Here is a 26,797-nt window from a genome sequence, read left to right as displayed (position 1 = left end):
AGAGCAGTTCAAAGAAACCAAGTAACTATCAAGACAGCAGCTTTAATTTGCAGAGCTGGAGTTTTGTTGTCGTTTAATCTAAATTCATTTCTGCACTATTTCCTAGCCAGTTTTTTAAAAAAAATATCTTCCAAAATCTCCTGATACAACATATTCTATAATTATTAAACTCAAATTAGCTATTTTCCAATCTAAGTAAAATTAAATTAGATGAAATGATCCAACAAAACGTATTGTTAACCAGGCACTGGTGACGCTCCTTGTTAAGGAATCAGCCAGGTTAGCTCTTCAATTAAACAGGGAGACTAAGTAAAAATAGATTTTTAAAATGTTAGAAGAGAAACTAGCAGGCCATAATGTTCCAAATATCAAACTATAGTGGAATGGGTGGGATACCTAAAGCATATAGAATATTTTTTCTGAAATGCATGAGTCTTATCACCAGTGCTTTTTTTGTAAAAGAAAAAGGTGCCGGAACTCACACATGTCATGCCTTGCCTACCCTACAAGGTTCCATCCAAAAAAGGTGCCGGAACTCCGTTCTGAGCGTTCTATGAGAAAAAAAGCCCTGCTTATCACAATATAATCGTATTAAATTGGACTTTAAGATTAAAGTCTGATTTGATAGAACAAGGCAAAATGAAACATTTAGCTTTGCCTTTAAAATAAGCCACATTTCCAAAGGCTAAAGACCTATGCCACAAAAAGGGTCAAGGTTAAAAAAATCCCAGGATAAGGAGTACATGTCACCAGCTGCTAAAAGACAATTTCAAGAGATATTATTGCTACCTTTGATAGAGGAAATGGGTTAATATTTGTTTCTCTTTAATATGGGTATTTGTGTTTTTCTTTGCAGAGAAAAGATACATACTGATAATGCATTTAGTGCAAGGAATACAGCAAACAATATGGTTGAGAATTGGAAAATGAGGAAATAAAAAAATAAAAAAAAGAATTCCATATATACTGGAGATATACAGAATAGTAGACGTGTCCAACTCATCTGAAGGTAATGGGTATGCTAGTCTAAAGTATGAAAATGAATTGTTACTTCCTTATTCAAGGGGCAGATAAATACATGCTGACAAATGTTCTTGCCACTACAAATTTAGTTAAATTCACTCAGATTTATAAGAATCCTAGCTAGAATTTGAACCAAAAAAAGTTATTTCAGCACACTTAAGGACCAGGAAGATTCAATGTGTTATAGGAATTTATCCTAAGTTCAACCAAAAAATGAAAGTAGCTCGAGCAAATGAGCAACAGATAGGAAGGAATGGTAGTAAATCTATGTAAACCTTGATATGATCAGGGACCCTGTTACTCAGGTGACCAAATGTTTCTTCATCTGAACTTCTGTGAAGGGATAAACTATGGATTCTGCTGGTGTACTCCCACCAGTTGCCAAACAGCATCTTTTTCTGAGATCCTAGATAACATAATGATGTTAATATCTGGATTTTTCCCAATTGTTATTTTAGGAGACTTTGATGTCTATGTGCTGAGAGGGAGATCAGAGACAGAGCAGAAATTGCAGACGTCCATGAAAACTAAAATCTGACCATGTCAAATGACTGGTGACAAGTTTTCAGTTTCAGATCACTTTCCATCAGTCTGAGATGATAATTAGGGTATGTTGGCCTATTTATCTTTGGATCATAAAAAGGAAGGGTTGAATGAGATGGCCCATACTTCATGGATTTGCTCCGTACTTGATGATTTTCTTAATGGCTGGCAGCTATGCCACAAGTCTTTTGGCTTCCAGAATAAGGCCAAAAAACCATTAAAAAGGATTGCCGTCAAGCAGCCTCATCGTGACATCAAATCCTGGGGGGCTTTAAGGAATAACAGTGCTTAGCAGAAAAATAGTTGGCACACCAGTATCAGAAGACAAAAGACATAGCTAGCCATATCTATTAGCTCAGGCTGGGACCAGGACTCTGATGATAAGCACAGCAAAAAGTATTTCTCTGCTCATATTGCACTGACAAAACATCACTCAGCAATGCTATTTTCTTTAATCCTTATATTAGTGGGGCTATGTCTATCAGTCTGCTGTGATTTGCTAAACATATTATCAGGGCTTTTTTTGTCATAGAACGCTCAGAACGGAGTTCCAGCACCTTTTTTTGGATGGAACCTTGTAGGGTAGGCAAGGCGGGTTGTATGACGTGTGAGTTCCGGCACCTTTTTCTTTTACAAAAAAAAGCACTGCATATTATAGATAAAGGGACGTGGTGGCTCAGTGGGTTAGGACGCTGAGCTTGTCGATCAGAAGGTCGGCAGTTTGGCGGGTCAAATCCCGAGTGCCGCGTAACAGAGTGAGGGCCTGTTACTCGTCCCAGCTTCTGCCAACCTAGCAGTTCGAAAGCACGTAAAAATGCAAGTAGAAAAATAGGGACCACTACGGTGGGAAGGTAACAGCGTTCCGTGCGCCTTTGGCGTCTAGTCATGCCAGCCACATGACCACGGAGACATCCTTTGACAAGCGCTGGCTCTTCAGCTTTGAAACGGAGATGAGCACCGGCCCCTAGAGTTGGAAACGACTAGCACGCATGTGCGGGGGAACCTTTACCTCTACCTTTTATTATAGATAAAATGACTCATAGTTGGAGGTACATTTTACACAGGCAGGACAAATAAACTAAGTGGGATTACTTGTGAGATGATCTGGGATTCTCTGATCTTGTGCACTCAGAAATGGAATGGATTTTTTGCATGAGTTATCCATCATAGACTGAATCCTTGATTCACTTGATTTTTTTGACTGTAGACACCATCTTAAAACCCAACATCTTTAGATATCTTCCAGCTTTTTTTAGCAGGAGTTGAGAGGATGTCATGGAACTGCAACTATAAAGCTATCTGAATAATGTAGATCAGCTGGATTCTTTTTAATCGGATTGAAGACCAAGACCCTAGAGTGAAACTACATTTATTGCTCTCGTGGATGATCTTAATCAGGACTTGGTTAAAGAGAGCACAGATCTCTCGCTTATTAGGTCTCTGAACAGTATTTACTACTGATAGTCTTCTGGACTGCCTACAGCAGTTGGGAGTTGGGGTAACTCTGTTGCAATGGTTCCACTTTTTCTTTAGTTACTGGTTCCAGTTTAAATATAAAGGAGGAGCATTTGAACTCATACCTACTCCAACATGAGATGCCTCAGGGCTAGGTCTCTCCCCCATGTTGACATCTATAGGAAACCATTGGGTGAAATTACCTGTGGGCTTGGAGTTATCAATATATAGATGACATATGGATGTATTTCTCCCTACAGAATCAAGCAGGAGGTGCAGTGGACATCCTTACTCAATGTCTGGAAGCACTAACGTGACTGGATAAGACAGAACAAGTTGAAACTGAATCATAGCAAAATGCATTTTTTTCTCTTTTCCCAGAGGTTGCTGGGAAGAGCTACAATTTGTGAATTAAGAAAGAGGATGGAGGAGGAAAATAGCTGAGCCCCTGCTGATTGGACCTCCATTGCATTTAAACAATTTGGATGAGGGGATGGGGAACTCATAAAATTTGCAGATGACACCAAGCTGGCAGGAATAGCCAACAGGCATAAGATACAGGAGGATCTGGACAGACTTGAACACTGGGCGCTATCTAACAAAATGAAATTCAATGGTGAAAAAAGTAAAGTTCAACATTTAGGCAAGAAAAACCAAATGTACAGATATAGTATAGGTGGTACCTTGCTCAATAGTAGTAACTGTGAGAGGGATCTTGGAGTCCTAGTGGACAATCACTTAAATATGAGTCAGCAGTGTGCTGCAGCTGCCAAAAAAGCCAATACAGTGCTAGGCTGCATTAACAGAGGGATAGAATCAAGATCACGTGAAGTATTAATACCACTTTACAACGCCTTGGTAAGGCCATACTTGGAATACTGCATCCAGTTCTGGTCACCACGATGTAAAAAAGATGTTGAGACTGTAGAAAGAGTACAGAGAAGAGCAACAAAGATAATTAGGGGACTAGAGGCTAAAACATATAAGGAATGGTTGCTGGAATTGGGTATGTCTAGTTTAATGAAGAGAAGGGTGAGGGGTGACATGATAGCAGTGTTCCAATATCTCAGGGGCTGCCACAAAGAAAGAGGGAGTCAACCTATTCTCCAGAGCACCTGAAGGCAGGACAAGAAGCAATGGATGGAAACTAATGAAGGAGAGAAGCAACCTAGAACTAAGGAGAAACTTCCTGACAGTTAGAACAACTAACCAGTGGAACAACCTGCCTCCAGCAGCTGTGAATGCTCCAACACTAGAAGTTTTTAAGAAGAGACTGGACAGCCATTTTTCTGAAATGGTATAGCGTTTTCTACCTGAGCAGGGGGTTGGACTATATGACCTCCAAGGTCTATTATTATTATTATTATTATTATTATTATTATTATTATTATTATTATTATTATTATTATTATTATTATTATTATTATTATATTATTATTATTATTATTATTATTGTTGTTGTTGTTGTTGTTATTGTTGTTGTTGTTATTGTTGTTGTTGTTATATTATTATTATTATTATATTTTACTACTACTACTACTACTGCGATGCACTCTGCCAGGGCTAAGTGAAATAGGTACAGAATGTGGCATCTCAGATATTCAAAGATGAGAATCAATTTACAGTTTAGCCCATATTACTAGTTATCGCAGATGCTTTTGGGATAACTCCTAAAAATAGTTTGTCTATCCCACCCAGCCCATAAAGGTTAACTCTGCTATAGGTCCCTTTGACCCAAATGTTTGTGAGGTGGGAAAGCAGACAGAATTTAAGTGCTGGAAAGTAAATTATATGTTCTGCAAATCCCTAATATGAATACCAGAATGTGTAAAAATGTAGCAGTCCAGCCAAAGTACTCATACTTTCCTCTGGCTTCCAATTTCCTTTTGCACCAATATTCTATATTTCAAAGCACCTGTTAAGCTTTCAATGTTACATTTCAGCCCAGCACCCATGTTTTAAGCTCTGTAGATTTCTAGCACAATTTATTTGGCAGCAAACTCTCAGATGCAATGCAATTCAGTTGTTTATTGCAGTCTTAGACCAGTAGGAACTTACTTTGTGCAGACATTTGACTGCAGGCAAGAATGATGCCAATTGTAGTAGCAGATAGGCCTACTACAATTTACAGCAATCAGAACCTATGGAACATATATCAGGAATTCCAGGCTTCCAGTTACTTGATTGTGAAATGGATGGTTATATAAATATAAATATAGGTAAAGGTAAAGGTTCCCCCGCACATGCGTCCTAGTCGTTTCCAACTCTAGGGGCCGGTGCTCATCTCCGTTTCAAAGCCGAAGAGCCAGCGCTTGTCCGAGGACGTCTCCGTGGTCATGTGGCTGGCATGACTAGACGCCAAAGGCGCACGGAACGCTGTTACCTTCCCACCGTAGTGGTCCCTATTTTTCTACTTGCATTTTTACGTGCTTTCGAACTGCTAGGTTGGCAGAAGCTGGGACGAGTAACAGGCGCTCACTCTGTTATGCGGCACTCGGGATTCGACCCACCAAACTGCCGACCTTCTGATCGACAGGCTCAGCGTCCTAACCCACTGAGCCACCGCGTCCCTAATATAAATATAAATAATTAATAAATTCTAGGCTTTTTCTGCAATTTAGCAGATATTTGACCATTGTCTTGAAGGTCAGCTGGAATATGCTGATGGACTATTCTGCTGCAGGAAGTGTTGTTTCCTGCTGCACTGCCACTATTGCTTATATTCTTTTGGGAGTACATGGACTTGTTTTTAATCCTTTTGTGTGGCTTAATAATTTAGAATTTATCTAGAATTTAGCATTATGTTAAATCATGCTGATATTTCCCTTAACGCTCATCACCTATTTATTATTGAGAGTGGATTCTATTTTCTATTGCTACTTTATTCAAGTTGTTTAAGCTGCATAGATATTTTTATGCACTTTAATCTAAATTATAGAAATTGTAGCCAAAAGGCTTGAAAGAATGAGCACAAATTTAGTAAGAGATAGATAATTCAGATCAAATTACCAATCAATAAAGGTAAGGAAAAGCCCCTAAGTGTTTTATACTATGCCCCTTTTAGACAGGTTACTTAAAATCTGGCTAAAAAGATTTGGCTCATGAGTTCCGATAGGATGGAATTCCCATTCTTGAACTTGACTGGACCACCATAATGATGTCCTTATTGCATGCACCAGACCAAAACTTTAGAAAGTTCAATGGCTATAGAATTGTGAGCAGATCTACCAGTTCAACAAGGGCTAGGACAGCTTGATGCTTGTGTGAATTGAATGAAAAATAAAAGTACTCAGATACGTATTTGAACTTCAATTTTAATTCAGTTTGAAGATGTTCACAAGTTTACAGTTGCATGAAGATCTACATTTACATACATCTCTAGCATGGCCTGATAAAGGATGAAACGGAAGTCAGAAACCTGCAATTCTGTTTTTGCTGTTGTAACCTGTTCCGGTGCAAATGTCAATAACAATGTTTGTATTTCTGTTGTTCTTGATTAATGTATTTTTCATTTGCATCAATTTTCTACTTTCAGGATAGATGACAACTCACCAGATTCATTTAGTTCCTAGATGAAGAAAGGGAGAAAACATTCAGGGAGTGATACGATTACAGGAACTCTACCCAAAAAAGCAAGTTGGATCCATAAAGTCCGGTGGCTATAACTGTTTTATTCATTAACAGGGTATCTACCAAGGTATCTTAGAAATCTGTCATATAAACTTTCTATATTTCAACTATAAATCTTATCTGGCACAGCTTCATGGAGTCTTCACAGCCTCAGATATGAATCTTGCCTTAGACCAGGTAAATCAGGCGTGTCCAACCCATGGTCCATGGGTGTCATATGGCCCTGGACAGTTAGAATACAGCCCCACAATTTCATAAACTTTATTATGGTTTATCTACATTGTCTATATTATATGTTTTATATGCAGCCCAAGACAATTCCTCTTCACTCAATCTAGCCCAGGCAAGCCAAAGGGCTGGACATTCATGTTCTAAATCCAGTACTGTAATTCACAACAGCAACAATTTTCTGGGACTTAAAACATTAGAAAGTATTACCACTACTTATTATAAGATAAGCCTGTTAGGCATATGGTGATAGCCTACATAGTTGGGTTGAAAATATATAAACTATGATGTTGTGACTTTAAGATGTTAATTGGCCAATGGGTGTGTAAGTGAATTCACTGCTCTCTTTACTATTGCTGTTTTTGCTGTACTGTTGGTTTACTACTGTGATAAACCTGAACTGTGTATTGACCTCTGGACCGGTAAGAAGACTTTGTGTTTGGAATACTCCTTGGACTGTTACTATTGTGTATGACCTGGACTGTTTCGTTTTGACCGTGCATTTTTGTTTTTTACACCACCTCAGAAGTAAAGTACTTTCTGTTTTCACAACTCAGTGTACTCTTGTGGTTACTGTGTGACTCTTACTGCTCTCAGTACCCTTCCTTGTCTGTGCAACTCCTTGGTAGCACAAGGAGACCTCTGCACACCAATTCCTAACAAAGCCCTCAAATGAACCTGGAATTTTCTTTATGTCTGGAATACATTCTACATTTGCATTGTTCCTGCTCATGTTTCCCTAGAAACATGAGCAAGAAGAACATCACAAGAATGGAAAAGGGTAAATGTTATAAGCATGCTTTTTTGGAGGTACTGTTAATCATATTTTATTATATCTTTGGTTGCAAGAACAATTCAGAGCAAAAGATACTGACTTAAAAAAAATTACAGGCCAAGGCTTACAAATAGTTAACGACATTCTGAGAAATTTCTATGTTAATGAAAATAAAGAAATCTGTTAAATGTTCTACGCTAGGGGGGGGAGGTAATAACAACTGTTTTTGGAGCATTTCAAGCCCTAATTATAGTTTTAAATAAATGCAATTAGAAGATATGGTTTTTAAAATCAACCCAAAAAGAAATCACAGGATTCTCAGGGTGGCACGAAACTGAAGAGAAACACAATGCTGGATTTTTTACTGAACATTACTAAATAGATCCAGAAAATAAGAAAATGATAACTGTTGATAAAAAATACTTTCCAGTATATTTTCAAAATGATTAAAATGTGAACTGTATCATTTGATTCATCTTGATTCCTATGGCCTCAAAACATAGTGTGTCATGTAAGGAAAATTAATAGAATCTACATGTAACGAACGTGAAAATAACTTACATTCTTCAAAAACCATACAGTGTATAATCTTTGAATGCAGCATACTGCTGAACATTTGTTTAAAAAAAATAACTACATGAGCTAAATAATATAAACCTACCGGTATTTTTTTTTAAAAAAAAAACCTAATGAGACTTATTGATTCTACCTTCCTAGGAGGTACGATGACTTTGATATTGGCTATAAAACACTGAAGACAAGAATAGACCCCAGAGTATTTAGGTTTAGAAGTCAATCCTTGTTCATTGTGCGCACACACACACACACACACACACACACACAAATATAATATGGAGCAAGAAATACAGATCTATTTTTTCCTTAAGGGCCATTTTTTAAAAGCATACAATAAAATCTTACCTTCTTTTTCAGAAATGTGACACTTTTTTTGCAAAACACTATTGTTTGAGAAAAAAAATGTTAAAGACTACAGCTAGTCTTTAAATATTATCTTTAAATGCACCCATGGGAGTAAGAAGAGATAGCTCTTAGAACAAATAACTGATTGATGTCAAGAAACAACATATCATTACTATTAGTATAACCATTAAATGAAGATTTAAGGGTGTTTTTTTTTACAACAATGTATAAGGCTGATGATAGGTTACAAAAAAACTCTAAGATGTTATGTTTCAAATGTCAAAAGCACCAGAAATAAACTTGTGCAAATTAATGCAATTTATGCATTTGCATGTAAGAATCAACTAGCCATCTACTAAATGTTAGTCACAAATAAGTCTTGAATGATAAGAGGAAGTCTATATAACGGTTATAGAGGTACTGCAGAAGTAGGTCAAACTATAGGCAGCTGGGCAGTGAACAAATAATTATTTGTAAAACCCACAGCCTGATTTTCTAGTATGCATGCATGAACCAGGGTATGCTTCAAAAATGATCTGGATAAAATGCTCCAGACTTTGCATTTGTACATCTCTCTGCTATTCATTAAAACAGCTTCATCTTTTTTCAGGCAGGAAGACTAAGAAAAGACAGTTAGCTTTGATATATTTATTGGAACAGCACACAAATAAAATTAAAATCAAACACCATATAGCAGTATAAAATCAGTATAAAAATTCTATTAAAATAATCCATCATATCTGAAAAAGAAAAACCAGCAGTCTGGGCAATAATGTTGAAAGAATAAAGAAGAGATAATTAATGAATAAGGGAAGCAAAGTTTTCATATGAGGTAGATGTTCCATAATCTGAGTATACTTTCTCACTGACCAGCAAATAATATGGCCCTGATAAAATGTGATAAAGCTATTTCCACTGATTTAACTTTAATACTGGACCCAAGTTTTTAAGACATTAAAACAACACTTGAGGAATTAAGTAACAAATCATAAATCTGAACATCAACTACCGTATATACTTGAGTATAAGCCGAATTTTTCAGCCCACTTTTTGGGCTGAAAAATTCCACTTCGGCTTATACTCCAGTCAACAAAAAAAACTTACCGAGGACTTGTGCGCGGCCGAGGCTTTGGAGCTTCCGGGATCGCGCTCACCTCTCCCAAGCCACCGCCGTCCGGAGACCTGCCGAAGTTTGGGGAGGTTTGGGGAGGTGCACGCGCACCTCCCCAAACCTCCCCAAACGAAGCCGGGTCTCCGTTCCTCTGCGCCCTGCCTGCCTGCTTCTTTCCACAGCGGAAAGAAGCAGGCAGGCAGGGGGCGGAGGAACGGAGACCCGGCGACGTTTGGGGAGGTTTGGGCGCCTCCCCAAATATCCCCAAACGTCGCCGGGTCTCCGTTCCTCTGTGCCCTGCCTGCCTGCTTCTTTCCACAGCGGAAAGAAGCAGGCAGGCAGGGGGCGGAGGAACGGAGACCCGGCGACGTTTGGGGAGGTTTGGGCGCCTCTCCAAATATCCCCAAACGTCGCCGGGTCTCCGTTCCTCTGTGCCCTGCCTGCCTGCTTCTTTCCACAGCGGAAAGAAGCAGGCAGGCAGGGGGCGGAGGAACGGAGACCCGGCGACGTTTGGGGAGGTTTGGGCGCCTCTCCAAATATCCCCAAACGTCGCCGGGTCTCCGTTCCTCTGTGCCCTGCCTGCCTGCTTCTTTCCACAGCGGAAAGAAGCAGGCAGGCAGGGGGCGGAGGAACGGAGACCCGGCGACGTTTGGGGAGGTTTGGGCGCCTCTCCAAATATCCCCAAACGTCGCCGGGTCTCCGTTCCTCTGTGCCCTGCCTGCCTGCTTCTTTCCACAGCGGAAAGAAGCAGGCAGGCAGGGGGCGGAGGAACGGAGACCCGGCGACGTTTGGGGAGGTTTGGGCGCCTCTCCAAATATCCCCAAACGTCGCCGGGTCTCCGTTCCTCCGCCCCCTGCCTGCCTGCTTCTTTCCGCTGTGGAAAGAAGCAGGCAGGCAGGGCACAGAGGAACGGAGACCCGGCGACGTTTGGGGATATTTGGAGAGGCGCCCAAACCTCCCCAAACGTCGCCGGGTCTCCGTTCCTCCGCCCCCTGCCTGCCTGCTTCTTTCCGCTGTGGAAAGAAGCAGGCAGGCAGGGCACAGAGGAACGGAGACCCGGCGACGTTTGGGGATATTTGGAGAGGCGCCCAAACCTCCCCAAACGTCGCCGGGTCTCCGTTCCTCCGCCCCCTGCCTGCCTGCTTCTTTCCGCTGTGGAAAGAAGCAGGCAGGCAGGGCACAGAGGAACGGAGACCCGGCGACGTTTGGGGATATTTGGAGAGGCGCCCAAACCTCCCCAAACATCGCCGGGTCTCCGTTCCTCCGCCCCCTGCCTGCCTGCTTCTTTCCGCTGTGGAAAGAAGCAGGCAGGCAGGGCACAGAGGAACGGAGACCCGGCGACGTTTGGGGATATTTGGAGAGGCGCCCAAACCTCCCCAAACGTCGCCGGGTCTCCGTTCCTCCGCCCCCTGCCTGCCTGCTTCTTTCCGCTGTGGAAAGAAGCAGGCAGGCAGGGCACAGAGGAACGGAGACCCGGCGACGTTTGGGGATATTTGGAGAGGCGCCCAAACCTCCCCAAACGTCGCCGGGTCTCCGTTCCTCTGCCCCCTGCCTGCCTGCTTCTTTCCGCTGTGGAAAGAAGCAGGCAGGCAGGGCACAGAGGAACGGAGACCCGGCGACGTTTGGGGATATTTGGAGAGGCGCCCAAACCTCCCCAAACGTCGCCGGGTCTCCGTTCCTCCGCCCCCTGCCTGCCTGCTTCTTTCCGCTGTGGAAAGAAGCAGGCAGGCAGGGCACAGAGGAACGGAGACCCGGCGACGTTTGGGGATATTTGGAGAGGCGCCCAAACCTCCCCAAACGTCGCCGGGTCTCCGTTCCTCCGCCCCCTGCCTGCCTGCTTCTTTCCGCTGTGGAAAGAAGCAGGCAGGCAGGGCACAGAGGAACGGAGACCCGGCGACGTTTGGGGATATTTGGAGAGGCGCCCAAACCTCCCCAAACGTCGCCGGGTCTCCGTTCCTCCGCCCCCTGCCTGCCTGCTTCTTTCCGCTGTGGAAAGAAGCAGGCAGGCAGGGCACAGAGGAACGGAGACCCGGCGACGTTTGGGGATATTTGGAGAGGCGCCCAAACCTCCCCAAACGTCGCCGGGTCTCCGTTCCTCCGCCCCCTGCCTGCCTGCTTCTTTCCGCTGTGGAACGAAGCAGCCTGAACGAAGCAGGCTGCTTCTTTCCACTGCGGAACGAAGCAGCCTGCCTGCTTCTTTCCGCTGCGGAACGAAGCAGCCGGCGGCGGAGGCTTGCAGAACGGCGGATCGGCTTATACTCAAGTCACCAACTTTTTCCAGTTTTTGGGGGTGAAATTGGGGGTCTCGGCTTATACTCGAGTCGGCTTATACTCAAGTATATACGGTAATATATCAAAATGGATAAACAGAGACCCATATTTTAAAAATGAAATGTTTACAAACTTCTCAATAATTCTTTTCTCACCTTAACAATATCTAGGCCTCCGATGAGTTCACCTTTCACATACAATTGTGGGTAAGTTGGCCAATTTGAATATTTCTTTAATCCTTGCCGCACCTAAGAAATGTAGACTTAATTAATATCCCACATTATACATGTTTAAACTCAGTAATAAGAGTTACATATCAACAACATACCTCTTCATTCTCCAGTATGTCAAAAGTCTCAAAATCCACACTAAATAAAAAAAGACATTGAGACTTATTATTTCACCTAGAAATAAATAGTAACAGTTTTGAAAGGTAGCCTATTCTCAAGGAGCAACCTGCTTAGAAAAAATGCCAGCACCTGTGCTACCTTCTTCCTTTCTGTTTGAGCCTTCTCCCCAATGTCAACATGGCAGAGTGGCCAAAAAAAGCTTGAAACAGGTGCAGACAGGGAATGGAGGAGACATTTCTTTGGGCAGCCCTGCAGCCACCAGCAAACAGAACAAAACAGCCAAATAAACGAAGTGAATGGTCCAGGGGAAAAGCAAGGAAAAGTACAAATATATATAAAAAAAGCACAGCATGAAAAGTTGCAAGTATCCTGGTCAGTAACAAAAGAAAAAAGCAGAAGAAATTCCAGAGGAAGAAATTAAGGCAGAACAATATTTTTAAGAAGAAAACATTACTATATATTAGTACTATGAAGCAGATAGTACTATTGTAATAGCGATTGCTATAGCAATATAGGATAATTATAGTAATATAGGATATAGCAACCCCCACTTGTGCTAGGGCCGCAACCGTGGGAGTTGAAAATGGGCCGCACTGCAAAAACATGCCATGGGGTGCAAAAACAGACAGCTGCCACGCCTCGGAGCACAAAAATAGTATGCTGCTGCACAGCATGGGGCGAAAACAGGATGCCGCTGCACCTTGGGACATGAAAACAGAGCACTGCCATGCCTTGGGGTGTGAAAATGGGATGCCATTGCGCCACAGGACGTGAAAACGGGCTGCCACTGCGCTGCGGGGTGCAATAATTGGTGCCGCCCCGCCATGGGGCACGGAAACAGGGCTAGTATCACACAGGTGCTAGCCCCACCCCTTTGCAATGTTCGCTTGCTTACACATGCACATGTAAAATGCTTTCTCCCCCCCCTTTCCCTCCAGTCCGCCAACCGAAAAAGGTTGGTGACCTCTGGGATAGAGGTTATGCAGGTAATCCTCAAATTAGGAATGTAATAGAGCCTGCCAATTACATTTGTAATCTGATAATTCGTTTGATTGAATCACGTTAAATTAACATGATCACTCCCTGCTTTCCCCAATGCATTCGCTAATCGAATGCCCATGTTGTTAAATGCACTTGAGATATCTCAGGGTGAGGAAGAGCATGCGGGGCCTGGTGCTGGAGCAGGCCACTCAAGCCCTCCCCCATCCACTGACATATATCATGCTCTCCTGGAGTCCTCACAATTGCTTCCCCACCCCCATCCTGCCCCGCCGGGTCTCCACAGACTGGGCCTGGTTTGCTACCGTCCCGAATTCCACTTACTCCTCCTTGCCCCATTTCCCATGTATTACTTACTTTTTGAAGATATCCAGACCTCCAGAAGAGGCTGACCTACTGGCAGAGAAGCCAAAGTGTTTTATTCAGATGATGGCGAAGCTATAAGAACGTGAAATCTGAGGAAAACATTTTCGCCAACTTCTGAGTAAAAGACGTCAGCTTCGGGCCATGTGACCAGCAGGCCTCTGGTACCGTGTTTCCCCAAAGTAAGATCTACCTGGAAAACAAGCCCTAGCTTGGCTTTTGAGGGTGGGCCTAATATAAGCCCTGCTCTCCCCCCCCAAAATAAGCCGTAGTTTTTGAGTGAGGCACAAGCCTAAAAATCAAGCTAAGGCGGGGGTGCCCCTCCTTGCTGGCCCACTTCTTCTACAGCATCCCCTGGTCTGGATTTCACAGTCAGAGGCCTCTGTAGCCGGGAACCGAGCTATGGATTCAAACTGGAGCTCAGTTCTCGGCTGCAGAAGCCTTCTGTAAAGACCTCTGACTGCGAAATGCATGTCGGAGCTCCATTCTCAGCTGTAGAATGAAGCTGCTCCTTCAGCCGTAGAAGAAGTAGGCCAGCTGGACGTGGCTTTTGGTGCCGCCACCACGAGGTAAGTGGAAAAGACCCATACCCACCTCCTGAAAATAAGACCTGATGCCTCTTTTGGAGGCCAAAAAAAAGGCCAGGTCTTATTTTCAGGGAAACACAGTAGTAGAAAAGGCCTAGGCAGGGCCACAGCCACTTCCTTCTTCAAAACAGCTTTAGGGAATTGGGGCAGCAGCAGCAGCCGATCAACGGGGAGCTTGCTTCCTTTGTCTCATCAGGATTTAACTGCAATCAACTCCTCATTGACTGGCTGCTGCTACCCCAATCCCTGAAGTTGCTCATTCGAACTAGCTAGTCAATGGCAAGCAGGAGGCTGCTCAGCACCGGTCAGACTGGGCCCAAACCATGCCTGCAGGCCCACAAGGCAGAGGATCCAGCCTTTTATTCAGATGGGGCAAAGCTGTTTTCCTTACATCTCACATTCTTACAGATTCACCAGCTTCTGAATAAGAGACTTCGGCTTCTCTGCCACATGGATCAGCCTCCTCTGCAGCTTTTTGAAAAGCAAGTACCGTATTTTCCGCCGTATAAGACGACTTTTGAACCCCTGAAAATCTTCTCAAAAGTTGGGGGGTCGTCTTATACGCCCAGTCGCCTTATACGCCGGAAAATCAGTGGGTGGCGTCTGGCGGGAGCCGGCAGGGCAGTCCTGCGCACGCGTGCACTCCCCGGCTGCTCCTTAGCAGCTGGGGAGTGCGCGCGTGTGCAGGACTGCCCTGCCGACTCCTGTCAGACGCTCTTCCCTCTTGAGGCAGCTGCTGCCTCAAGAGGGAAGAGCCGGCTCGCTCTTCCCTCTTGAGGCAGCAGCTGCCTCAAGAGGAAAGAGCGTGGAGCCGGCAGGGCAGTCCTGCGCACGCGCGCACTCCCCGGCTGATCCTTAGCAGCTGGGGAGTGCGCGCGTGTGCAGGACTGTCCTGCCGACTCCCGTCAGACGCTCTTCCCTCTTGAGGCAGCAGCTGCCTCAAGACGGAAGAGTGTGGAGCCGGCAGGGAAGTCCTGCGCACGCGCGTACTCCCCGGCTGCTCCTTAGCAGCTGGGGAGTGCGCACGTGTGCAGGACTGCCCTGCCGACTCCCATCAGACGCTCTTCCCTCTTGAGGCAGCTGCTGCCTCAAAAGGGAAGAGCGTGGAGCCGGCAGGGAAGTCCTGCGTGCGTGTGCGTTTGCAGGACTTCCCTGCCGGCTCGCTCTTCCCTCTTGAGGCAGCAGCTGCCTCAAGAGGGAAGAGCGTCGGACGGGAGCCGGCAGGGAAGTCCTGCTCCCGTCCAACGCTGCGCTTCCGCCGGGTGGTGCTGGCCGAGACGAGCCAGCAGGCAGCCGCCGTGAGCGCGGCGCTGAGGGGCAGCAGCCCCACGCGCAGCAGCAGCCGCCGGCTCAGCAACAGGTCCGAGCGCAGGAGCCGCACCGCCAGGCTGCCCAGGAAAAGCAGCCACACCGAGAGGCTGCACGCCCAGTCCAGCTCCATGAGGGGCAGGGCGGGAAGCCGGTCAGGAAGAGGGACCGGGAGCCCGGGCCGAGCGCGCCTCGGCCGACGGTGAGAGGGAAGCGGCACATGAAAAAGAGGCTGCGGGCGGAGCTGCCCCGCCCTGCGCCGAATGGGAGAAGTTCAAGGCCTGGGAGGGAAAGCAGGAGGGGCGCCGGCCGTGGCGGGTGGCGGCTGCCCTCCGGCGCTGCCTGCCACCTGGGAAACGCTGCGTCTCGGGGGCCAGCAGAAGCGCGGGAGCAGTGGGAGGGCCGGCGGGGCCAGTCGGGCCTTCGCCTCCTCTGCGACGGACAGGGAGGGCAGGGCATGTAAGTATTTTCCGGCGTATAAGACAAAAAACCTTGAAAAACTTCTTAAAAGTAGGGGGTCGTCTTATACGCCGGAAAATACAGTACAGTAAAGCCATATGGGAAATGGGACAGGGAGTAGTATATGGAATCCAGGACTCTAGCAAAGCAGGCCCAGTCTGTGGAGACCTGGCGGAGCAAGATGCGGGGGGCGGGGAGAATAGGCAGCAGGTATGTTGCAGCATCTCTGCAGTCGGTCGTAAGGGCGAATGACCACTGTGGTGCTGCAACATGCGTAACCTTGGGACGGATGTCATAATTTTGAACAATCGCTAACTGCACTGTCGTAACTCGAGGAATACCTGTATACAACACTCACATATAAACTAGTTAAGTTTCATAATTTATACCTTGTTTTTATTTTTTTAAAATAAAACACTTCCAAACCCTTATAGGGAGATTCCCCCCCCCCCAAAAAAAAAAGAATCTGTCCAGAGTTCACTGCTTTTGTGGCTCTTTTGAGTCTGGGTAAATCTAATTGGAGAAATTTTAAAAAAGAATCCAGACACTTAATAGGAAAGAGTGGTTAGAACATATAATCAAAGCATACTGAACTTGAACAAAGGGATTTAAAGTAAAAGCTAAGAGGGGTAGAGATGAAAGCTTGAACAAAAGATCTTGAACATGAGATCTAATTCTGATTATATAATTAGCAAGATTAGCATTACAGTCTTAAACTGACTACTGAGATGACGCAATTAGAGTCCAAATCCAAATTCAGCAGCTTGCCACTGAGAGAACAAACAGAACTGATGCATGGAAATGGGTTAGGGTTAGGTGCCCCAACAAAATACATGATTTAAGACAATACATTAGTCACATACCCAGTATTATTTAGAAGTTCTATAATCTGCTTGCTGAATCCACACTTTGCCATCTAAAATAAAAATAAAAGTACAAACCGTTGTCTTCTACTATATTAACACATATGTATAAATTTTAAAGTTGTGACTTCTGGCAAGTTGATTTTAAAAATGGATGATAGTTTTTGGATGTTTACATTTTCCAACCTGAAATCTTCAAGAGACAGTGGATTACTACTCACATCATTATTTTAATTTCCAAAATATTAGAAGGCAACAGGTTGGAACAGTTCATAGATAAGAAAGTAAGAACAAGACATTCTAAAAATTAACATGTCAGAAAATCCTGATTAGCATATTTGACTTTAACATCTAACACAGAAACCTAAATCATGTAATAAACCACAAGAGTAATTTTTCCTCAGCCCTCACCTCAGAATGATATTTATACCAGTTTATCAAATATGCAGTACAGTCCACTGTGAACTTTCTACATGTCTATCTACCTAACTACACATGAAAGCATGGCTGCAGGTAGTCCTTATTAAGTAACCACAATTGGAACTGGCAACTAGGTCATTAAGTGAAGTGGTTGGTAAGTGAAACTGCAACTTTAATTATCATCCGAGTTCAATTTTGTGTAGGTCTACAACCTTGTCGTTGACAGTCTTGGACAGTTCTTTGGTCTTGGCCATGGTGGAGAGTTTGGAATCTGATTGCTTAAGGTGGACAGGTGTCTTTTATACAGGTAATCTCCTAATCTCAGTTCGTTACCTATATAAAAGACACCTGAGAGCCAGAAATCTTGCTGATTGATAGGGGATCAAATACTTATTTCACTCCTTAAAATGCAAATCAATTTATAACTTTTTTAAAATGCGTTTTCTTGGATTTCTTTTTTTTTTGTTATTCTGTCTCTCACTGTTAAAATAAAACTACCATTAAAATTATAGACTGATCATTTCTTTGTCAGTGGGCAAATGTACAAAGCAGGACATCAAATAATTTTTTCCCTAACTGTGTAATGCATTATTGTAATAAGCTGCAATGGTCATCAAGCTAAAAAAAATTGACAAATCTTACCTGTTTATTCCCTTTCATGAAGAGCATCACAGGGGCCTTGTTTATTAAATCTTTGAGCCTGGAAAAGGAAAAGATTGATAAAATCTGAACATTAACTTGTAAGACAGAGGTGTCAAACTGCTAGCCTGTGGGCCGGATGCGTCATGCTGAAACCGTGCCCACCCCATTGCTGGCAATGGAAAAAAAGTCACGGTACATCATCACGTGTCACGTGACGTTGCGAGTTTGACAACCCTGTTGTAAGAGGACATAGATCAAAAATAGATTTTCACTGAAATGTGTCACTGTTCTTTCAACAATTTAATGTTTGCTTATTTTTCTCTCATAACAAGATATGGTTTTTAAAATTATTTTCTACCAATACTTTTCCATATATAAATTTAAAGAATGTCTAAAATTGGTCATTTACAACTACTGATTTATATTATAAATGCATAGTTAACATGATAAAGGCAAAGGGAACTTCCACAAATGAGATGAAGAAGATTCCTACACCAGAATATCAGTTTCAGTCTTACGAGCACTATTACAATATGACAGCAAAGTTACTAGAAATATTCCCACCTCAAAATCCATTTTTCTGACTGGAACATATCATTCCAAGTAGGGACAAAGCTCTTCAAAACCTCAGAATGGACCATTCTGGGATAAAACTATTTTTATCTAAAAATGTTTTGCATAACTATTTTTATGTAAGTTATGCTATCCTCGAGGAATTCTAGAAAATTATAGTGATTGTACTTGAACGAACTGAACATAAAGACTCCTTAAGCCATTAGTATAAAAAATAATAACTTATCAGTTTCCCAATGAATACAGACAATATTTTTTCCATCCTTGATGACTGACCAAGCTAGTTGGGACTAATCTGAGTTGGCAATCATCATTTTATAGAACAGCAATGAATATTCTTACACTTAAATAGGTATAGGGGGAAAAAGAAATTAAGCTGAAAAACACTAAAAAGAAAAAAAAGATGCTTATGCACATATAATACACATTTCTGTAGAGTTTTCTTCTGTAGCATGAAAAAGAAAACTAACAATACTATAAAGTGGACAGCAATTAAATTCAATCATGGGATATACCCATTTTCTTCTTTACAATAAACAGAAAACAAAATGCATCATACCTGTCTTCTAATTTGTGGGCCTTAGGGCAGACTGTATCCAATTCTCCTGAGGCTTCAAGCTCCTAAAATACAATAATTTTGTATTTATAAAAATACTTTTTTAAAAATTACATGTTTTTTTAAAAAAGAAACAGATGGCTTTAGTTTCTAACCTTAACAATATCCAGTCCGCCTATAAGCTCTCCATTTACATATAACTGTGGATAAGTAGGCCAGTTGGAGTATGTTTTTAGACCTTGGCGCACTTCTTCATCGGAAAATATATCAAAGCTGCTAAACACAATGTTATGTTTGTTAAGAATTTCTATCATTTGTCTGCTGAAACCTGGAAGATGGGGGGGAGGGGAAGACAAAAAGAAAAAAAGCACAATTTTTAATGAGGTTGTATCGATCTTTAACTAAAAGAAATCTCCCACAAAATTAAATTATGGTAAGATAAGGGATATGTCTAGTCTTACAAACAGAAGGACTAGGGGTGACATGATAGCAGTCTTCCAATATTTGAGGGGCTGTCACAGAGAAGAGGGGGGGTCAACCTATTCTCCAAAGCACCTGAAAGCAGGACAAAAAGTAATAGGTAGAAGATCATGAAAAATAGATACAACTTAGAACTAAGGAGTAATTTCCTACAGTGAGAACACTGGAATAACTTGCTTTCAGAAGTTGTGAGTGTTATATCACTGGATGTTTTCAAGAAGGGATTAGACAAACATTTGTCCAGAATGTCATCTCCAGCTTGAACAGGATGTTGGTGTAGAACACCTCAAAGGTCCCTTGTTATTGTACCGTATATACTTGAGTATAAGCCGAATTTTTCAGCCCACTTTTTGGGCTGAAAAATTCCACTTCGGCTTATACTCCAGTCAACAAAAAAACTTACCGAGGACTTGTGCGCGGCCGAGGCTTTGGTGCTTCCGGGATCGCGCGCACCTCTCCCAAGCCACCGCCGTCCGAGACCTGCAGGTCTCCCTTCCTCCGCGCCCTGCCTGCCTGCTTCTTTCAGCTGTCTGCCCATCAGCTGTCCATAGGGATGCTGCAAAGCTCTCCTTCTCTAGGCCTTGGACTCCCTCCTGGCTGAAGAGTAGATGAACCAAGCCAGCAAGGAGACAAAATGTTTCTGCAGCTGTTTTTCCTCTGAAGGTTTTTTTTGTTTTTTTTTTTTAAAGTAATCTCCGAAGGTTATGCCAGAAAATGGAGGACGCTGGGTCTTTGCAAGCTTTAGCTGTCCGCCTGGCTGCCTGAAGGCCGCCCTTTTCAGGCAGTCTGACAGACAGCTAAAACTTGCAAAGACCCAGCGTCCTCCATTTTCTGGCACAACTTTTAGGGATTTATTATTATTATCCCTACTACTACTATTACTACTACTACTACTTCAGGAGTAAAAAGTTGCAGAAAAAAATTCTCTCCTTACTAGCTTAGTTCCTCTACTCTTCCATCTGGAGCCAAGGTAAGATTTTAAAAAGGGATATTGGTTGGAAGGCAGAGGGAGAGTTTAGTTTTAGCATCTAAAAAAAGGGGGGGGGGAATCAGCGAGTACATCCCAACCAGCTTTTTATGTTTTTGTTATTGAAGAAATATGGGGGAGGGGGAGGGGTTCTGGGGTGGGTTGGGGAGGGGATAATATTGTAACTTCAATAAAACTTTTTAATAAAAAAAAAGAAATATGGCTTTCTGGGGGAAGGTGGGGAGGGCGTTAAGGAAGGAAAGGGTTTTTGGAAGCTCGTCCTGAAGCTGCCTTTTGTGCAAGGGGCCTTTTCTCAAAGCCTAGAGAGGCAGCTTTGTTGCCTCCCCGTAGACAGCTGATGGGCGAACACCAAAAGCTCCAAAAGGCTAGGGAACTAGTCCCAGAACACCTTGGTAGGAGGAAGGGCAGAGGCAGAATTGGGAAAGAGGTAAGACAGGGTTTTCCTTCCCAGATGTTTCTCTTTGGCAAGACAGCCAGCTGTGCTGAAGCCCAGTATCTGGGGGTGGGGGAGACCTGAGGCAGGCGGGCTGGTGCTTGCATTAGGCCTCCCAGGATCCCAGAGGCTTGCAGAGCGCGGATCCAGCCTCCGAGGCATGCAGAACGGCGGATCGGCTTATACTCGAGTCAACAACTTTTCCCAGTTTTTGGGGGTGAAATTGGGGGTCTCGGCTTATACTCGAGTCGGCTTATACTCAAGTATATACGGTACATTGTATGTGGTTCCTACACAAACTCTATAATTTTATTCCAGGCACCATTATCAACCCCTGATAACATCTTTTTCTTCCTCTCCAGCTGTGACATTATTGAAAATATATTCACATTAATGGAGAGTTCATAGCCGACCTCAACCAGAAAAATCTTGCTTAATGTCAATTAACGAACATTTTAATAATTCAAGGTATAATACTGAGCATCTGCCAAGTAGTGGAGAGCATAGGAGAAGGGCCTAGTGAAACAGGATCACTTACCCATCTCCTTAATCCCAACTGTACAACTGTGATATTTCATATTTATATTTCAGAATCAAACATGTTATTTTACTATTAAATCCATTTAAACAAAAATAATAAAACTACCTAGAAAACTGATTATATATTGTACATGTGTATGTGTGCACAATCCCGTCTACTATATTTAAATTTTCTCCTTACAAAACAGAAACCTTATATGTCTACATGTGTTGCTATATATTCATAGCTTTACATGGCATCTGAAAAATATTGCCCAATTTACAGAAAGTTCTAAGACACCAGATATATTATGACAGTTTTAAAATAAGTGCACATTCTAAGGAACCTATACAAGATTTTTATCTGGCAAATTTTCCCATTACTTTTGTTTTGTTCTGTAGCTTGAGGTCTTCATAATCTGCATTTTGAGCCGAGAGCAAACAGTATTTATTTATATGATGTATAAGTTGCTTTTCTTCATACAACTGAAGCATTAAGTTCTTGTACTGCCTCGAGTGAAACAAGGATCCTGATCTCCCTTCTTTCCCCATTCATCTGGGAGTTCATTAGTAAACAGCTACAGGATGATTGCTGATGGTTATTATGCTACCAATATATTAATTCATTTCTACAGTTAAGAGGCTTCTAAAGAAAGAGAGCGAGCGCTTTATTTTAGCTGTAGGCAACTATAAATAGACAAAAAGATTGATTGATGTGACTTCATTTTTAAGGGTTAAAGTAGCAGGCTGAAAATATTATGCTTAGGGATAAAGTGCCAACACTACTTTATTCCCATAACAAAATATTTGACTTTTTAAAACCAATGCAATCTGAGCAATAGAAAAGCTAATGAAAGCATGTCTGGAGCAGACATTTAAGACCAAGGCCAAGACTGCATAATGAGAATGTACACTGGAAGAGACACAAAGTTATGTATAATTGTTGTATAATACGAGTGACAGCAAGCAAAACACCTACCGTGTTTCTCCAAAATTAAGGCCTACACCGAAAATAAGCCTAGCTTGATTTTTGCAGGTGGGCCTAATACAAGACTTAGTTTTGGGGCGAGGTGCATGCCTAAAAATCAAGCTAAGGTGTGGGGGGGTGGAGCTGCCCCAGCGTTTACCACACCCGTTTACCGCTGCAGCCAGGCCTCTCCTCGCTGACCTACTTCTGTGGCATCTTCTGCAGCCAGGCTTGCATTTCTCAGTCACAGGCCTTTCCAGAAGGCCTCTGCAGCCAAGTACCTAGTTATGGATTCAAACTGCAAGACCTCAATCTGCAAGACCTCAGCAGCTGAAAACCGAGCTATGGATTGAATCCATAGCTCGATACTCGGCTACAGAGGCCTTTCGGAAAGGCCTGACTGCAAAACGCAGGCCGGAATGCAGCTGCAGAATGAAGCTGCTCCTTTGGCCGCAGAAGAAGTGGATCGGATAGGCGGGACTGTCGGTGCCGGCGGTGAGTATAAAAGACATCCCTGAAAATAAGACCTGGTTCCTCTTTTGGAGGAAAAAAAATAAGACCCAGTCTTATTTTCGGGGAAACACGGTATAAGCAGACAGCTAGGGCACAGATGAAATGTAACATTGTTGTAAATAGATTTTACATAGGCAGTGATGAAACACCAGCCATAATAAGGATTGCTATTGTTTTTCTTATGGCAATTAGCCTTAGAACAAGTAACTCTATGCAGCTGATATCCTGTCCTGCAAGCGATGATGCGGTGTTTATAAGGCAATCTAGAGAATTTTATAACATACATTCGTAACTATTTTTATAAGCTCCCTGAGGAAGTAAGAGCCAAAACACAGATAAGCTGCTGTTATAAATTTACATGAGATTTATACACAGATACAGCAGCAGCCAAGGAATAACTAAAATCCATCTCTTCCCCACATTCATTTATATTCTGGTCCTTGCTGTTCTGGAATGAGTATGCATGCACAGCTTATCAATCAGTATTACACTAAACTCAATAACTGAACTCAATACATGTGAATGAGAATTTCCTTTTCTAAACAAAGAAGTGAATCACATCCAGTTTTGTGACCTTTTTTGCCACTGTTATTAAGTGAATCACTGTAGTTGCTAAGTGAATCACGCAATATTAAATTAATCCAGCTTCCCCCATTGCCTTTGCTTGTCAGAAGCCAGCTGGGATTGTTGTGAATGGCAATAATGTGACCCCAGAGCCTTGCAACCATTGTAAATACATGCTGATTGGCAAGCGCCTGAATTTGGATTGTGTGACTGTGGAGATGCTGTGATGGTCGTAAGTGCAAGGACGGTTGTCATTTTTTTTCCAGCACCATTTGCATCTTTGAACAGTTGGTAAATGAATGGTTTTGAGTCAAAGAATGTACATTTCTGAAAGAAACAATTTATATAGGACAGTGCTTATGGCAAGCCAATGGCATAGCAAATTTAAATTAAGAGACAGAAATATTTTGATAACAAAGAAAATGAATAAAAATATGAATAAAATGCATAAAGAGAAGGGTAATGATAAATATATTCAAAATTTGGTTCATTCATCAAACAACGATCTCCTTAACGATGAATCCTTGAGATATTATTTACAAGAGATCCATTTTTTGTCACTAACAGATATTACTCAGAAGTTATACAGGCCCTATATAGAAGTTAAGAGCCTTGGTGGAGCAGTGGGCTAATGCCTCCTTAAGTAACACCAGCTGCCTGCAATTAGTGCAGGTTCGCGTCCCACCAGGCTCAAGGTTGACTCAGCCTTCCATCCTTCCGAGGTAGGTAAAATGAGGACCCAGATTGTTGGGGGCAATTAAGCTGACTTTGTAATAATGCCACTTGGGGGGGGGGCAAAAGGCCTAATAAGCAGGCATATACATAGAATGAAGGCTATTGCTAAGCACATTGATTTGTGCTTTAGATTGTAAGCTGCCCTGAGTCTTCGGAGAAGGGCGGGATATAAATGGGATTTTTAAAAAAAGGTTTATAAACAAACTTGGAATCTTTTACACATACTTAGATAAAAATATAGCTGAATGATACTCAAATATTCAGGTGTTCCAAGCTCCTTCCAGAGAGAGAACAGACAGAGTACTAACTTACAGGCATTATTTTGAAGTGGATGAAGCTTTCTTCTCCTCAGAAATCCAGCTGCGTGGCTCATTGATCCATATTATATATATGACAGAAATTACTCCAAACATTTGCCCATTTTTCACACATAAAATATTATTCTACTTTAAGTGTTAAGGTTTCTTTTGTGTGGTTTAGAAGAGAGTGGAATAATTATACTCTGATCTGCCAATGTTGGAATAGTTTCAGTCCACAAGAGTGGTATCTTTGTAAGCAAAGATTTTACATAACCTCTTCTTCATATACCTCAGACAGGACAACCTCTATTATCTCCTTCCCTGTTCCCCTTTTTATTCTAAATGATCTACAGTATTCTTAACCTAACAACAACTCTTAAATCTCCTGAACCCAGAAAACCAGACTTGGATGTAGCGTAGTTGCAATTAAAGCAGCACCAAGGCAATTGTGTCATCCACTATTTAGTGCCCAGGCTAAATGAGTGAACTAGTAGTATTGCTAAAAAGAGGGTTGATCACTCTTGAGTAGAGGTCATACTTAAAAAAAAAAAAACTTACAACACAAAATCGTGTAATAAATTGGCCCACTACACAAACATTTCAAATAATTCTTACCACAACGAGGTTCATGAGACGTTCCCTTCATAAACAACATGCAAGGTGCGGCATTAATCAGTTTCTTGAGTCGTGAGTTAAGGTCCTCTTTTTCATTATCAGCAGAAGCAGATGAAAGAGTCAGACTAGATGCATGACGCTGAACTTTTTTGGTCAGTTCTGGTGCATGAGCGCCATCCAATCGATCAATTTTCTGGGAATTCTGTCAATAGACAGTAGCCGCTTTGAACAATTTGCAAGGGCTACAAGAACATATTTCTAAAAATGATCACCATAAGATAAGAGAACAAAATCATATCGCTGTATTAAAAGCTACAAGAAAATTCCAAATACAGCAGCTGGTGTAAAGTTCATTTCACAAGAAGCTATGAAAAAGGAGGTTTTGTAAACACATTCACAAAGCATAGTAAATTAGTAAAGCCATCAGTGGGCATGAGAACCAAAATGATTAAAATACAACTTCTAAAATATCTAGTAACTAAGTCATCACAATGAGCTTAGATGTGAAATTGATTTTAACATGGTTATTTAACAGTACAATAACGGAAATGTAGTTTCTTGCAAATACCTTCTGAGGCAATATGTAAAAAACAGGAATTCTATATAACTTAATCATGACATCCCTAACATTTTTATATAAAACATTTTTATATAAATTGAATATTACCCCAACATTTATCTAGCCAGTACTGGAAATAATGTATTTCCTCCAAAGCATTAATTCAAGAAAGATAAAAATAAGTTTACCTTAAAAAACAAGAATGTTGGAACAGAAGATATTTCATATTTTTCAGATACTTCGGGCACTGCTTCAGCTTCCAGCTTTTGTTTTTTTTAAAAAAGAAAGAAATATGATTTTGTTTCCAAAAGCTTATTTATAGTTTAGATTGCACTGGCTGATCTTGTCTACACTGTTCTTTTAGTCATGTTAAATGTTTAAAAAGGATTTCAGTGCAAAAGTTTGTGACACATTTGCATTTAAATGAAACTCACAGGGCAGGCTTGTCATCCACTGAGCCTGCCATGTCAAAACAGGTTCAGAGGTTTTTATTTTGTTGCACATTTCAAAAGATGCCTAGAGGCTGTGAATAAAATTCGTGGTGCACTGGTGACCTAGTAAATTTTCAATCATATGCAGCTACTACTATATTGAAATCCATAAATCACTGACCCCAGTTATGTCATGATTACAGTGCTTATTTTCTGCCCACAGCAATTCTTGCTGTTTGCTCTATTGACTAATTTCAAGAGGCAGTACATCATGACTGACATTTCCAGCCTTCTGCAAATTATGAAGCAAAAAAAAACGAGTATTTCTTCAATAAACTATTGATGCCTGGTACATTTTAGTTTTTAACTCCTGAAAGGCCATTGGATATTAGCGCATTACTAAGTTGACAAGAGAAATTGACAAGAGAAATTGACAATCCAATATCAAACTGCAAAAGTGCAATTTGGAATGAGGCTTCCACGTATAACTACAGAAGTCCCGATCTCATCTTGCATACTTGGAAACTACTAATGTGAGTGTTGAACAATTTGGAGATGGAAAATAAGCAAGTGTAACAGACACTTAGGCTTTAATTATAATGTATAGTTATAATAAA

The 26,797-nt window shown here is 42.1% G+C and overlaps 1 protein-coding gene across 3 annotated transcripts in view; it reads right to left on the bottom strand.

Moving 5' to 3' along the window:
* Nucleotides 1-6,323: 6,323 nt before the first annotated feature.
* The window catches only part of GLRX3 (glutaredoxin 3), a 57,013-nt gene continuing 36,539 nt past the window's right edge, over nucleotides 6,324-26,797 (bottom strand). For all 3 annotated transcript variants that reach the window (XM_081328873.1, XM_081328872.1, XM_081328874.1), the window contains exons 3-11: nucleotides 25,938-26,012; nucleotides 25,191-25,392; nucleotides 19,233-19,405; nucleotides 19,081-19,142; nucleotides 17,949-18,006; nucleotides 16,887-16,939; nucleotides 12,286-12,325; nucleotides 12,113-12,205; nucleotides 6,324-6,589 (exon numbers count right to left, since the gene is read on the bottom strand). In XM_081328873.1, the coding sequence (XP_081184999.1) occupies nucleotides 6,539-6,589; nucleotides 12,113-12,205; nucleotides 12,286-12,325; nucleotides 16,887-16,939; nucleotides 17,949-18,006; nucleotides 19,081-19,142; nucleotides 19,233-19,405; nucleotides 25,191-25,392; nucleotides 25,938-26,012 (807 nt within the window). In that variant the 3' untranslated portion in view covers nucleotides 6,324-6,538. The remainder of the gene's footprint in view (nucleotides 6,590-12,112; nucleotides 12,206-12,285; nucleotides 12,326-16,886; nucleotides 16,940-17,948; nucleotides 18,007-19,080; nucleotides 19,143-19,232; nucleotides 19,406-25,190; nucleotides 25,393-25,937; nucleotides 26,013-26,797) is intronic.

This window comes from Vipera berus, assembly GCF_964194415.1.
Source record: "Vipera berus genome assembly, chromosome: 5".
Classification (NCBI taxonomy): domain Eukaryota; kingdom Metazoa; phylum Chordata; class Lepidosauria; order Squamata; family Viperidae; genus Vipera; species Vipera berus.
The sequence above is the reverse complement of the archived record's forward strand: the minus strand, read 5'-3'. Positions and strand labels throughout refer to the sequence as shown.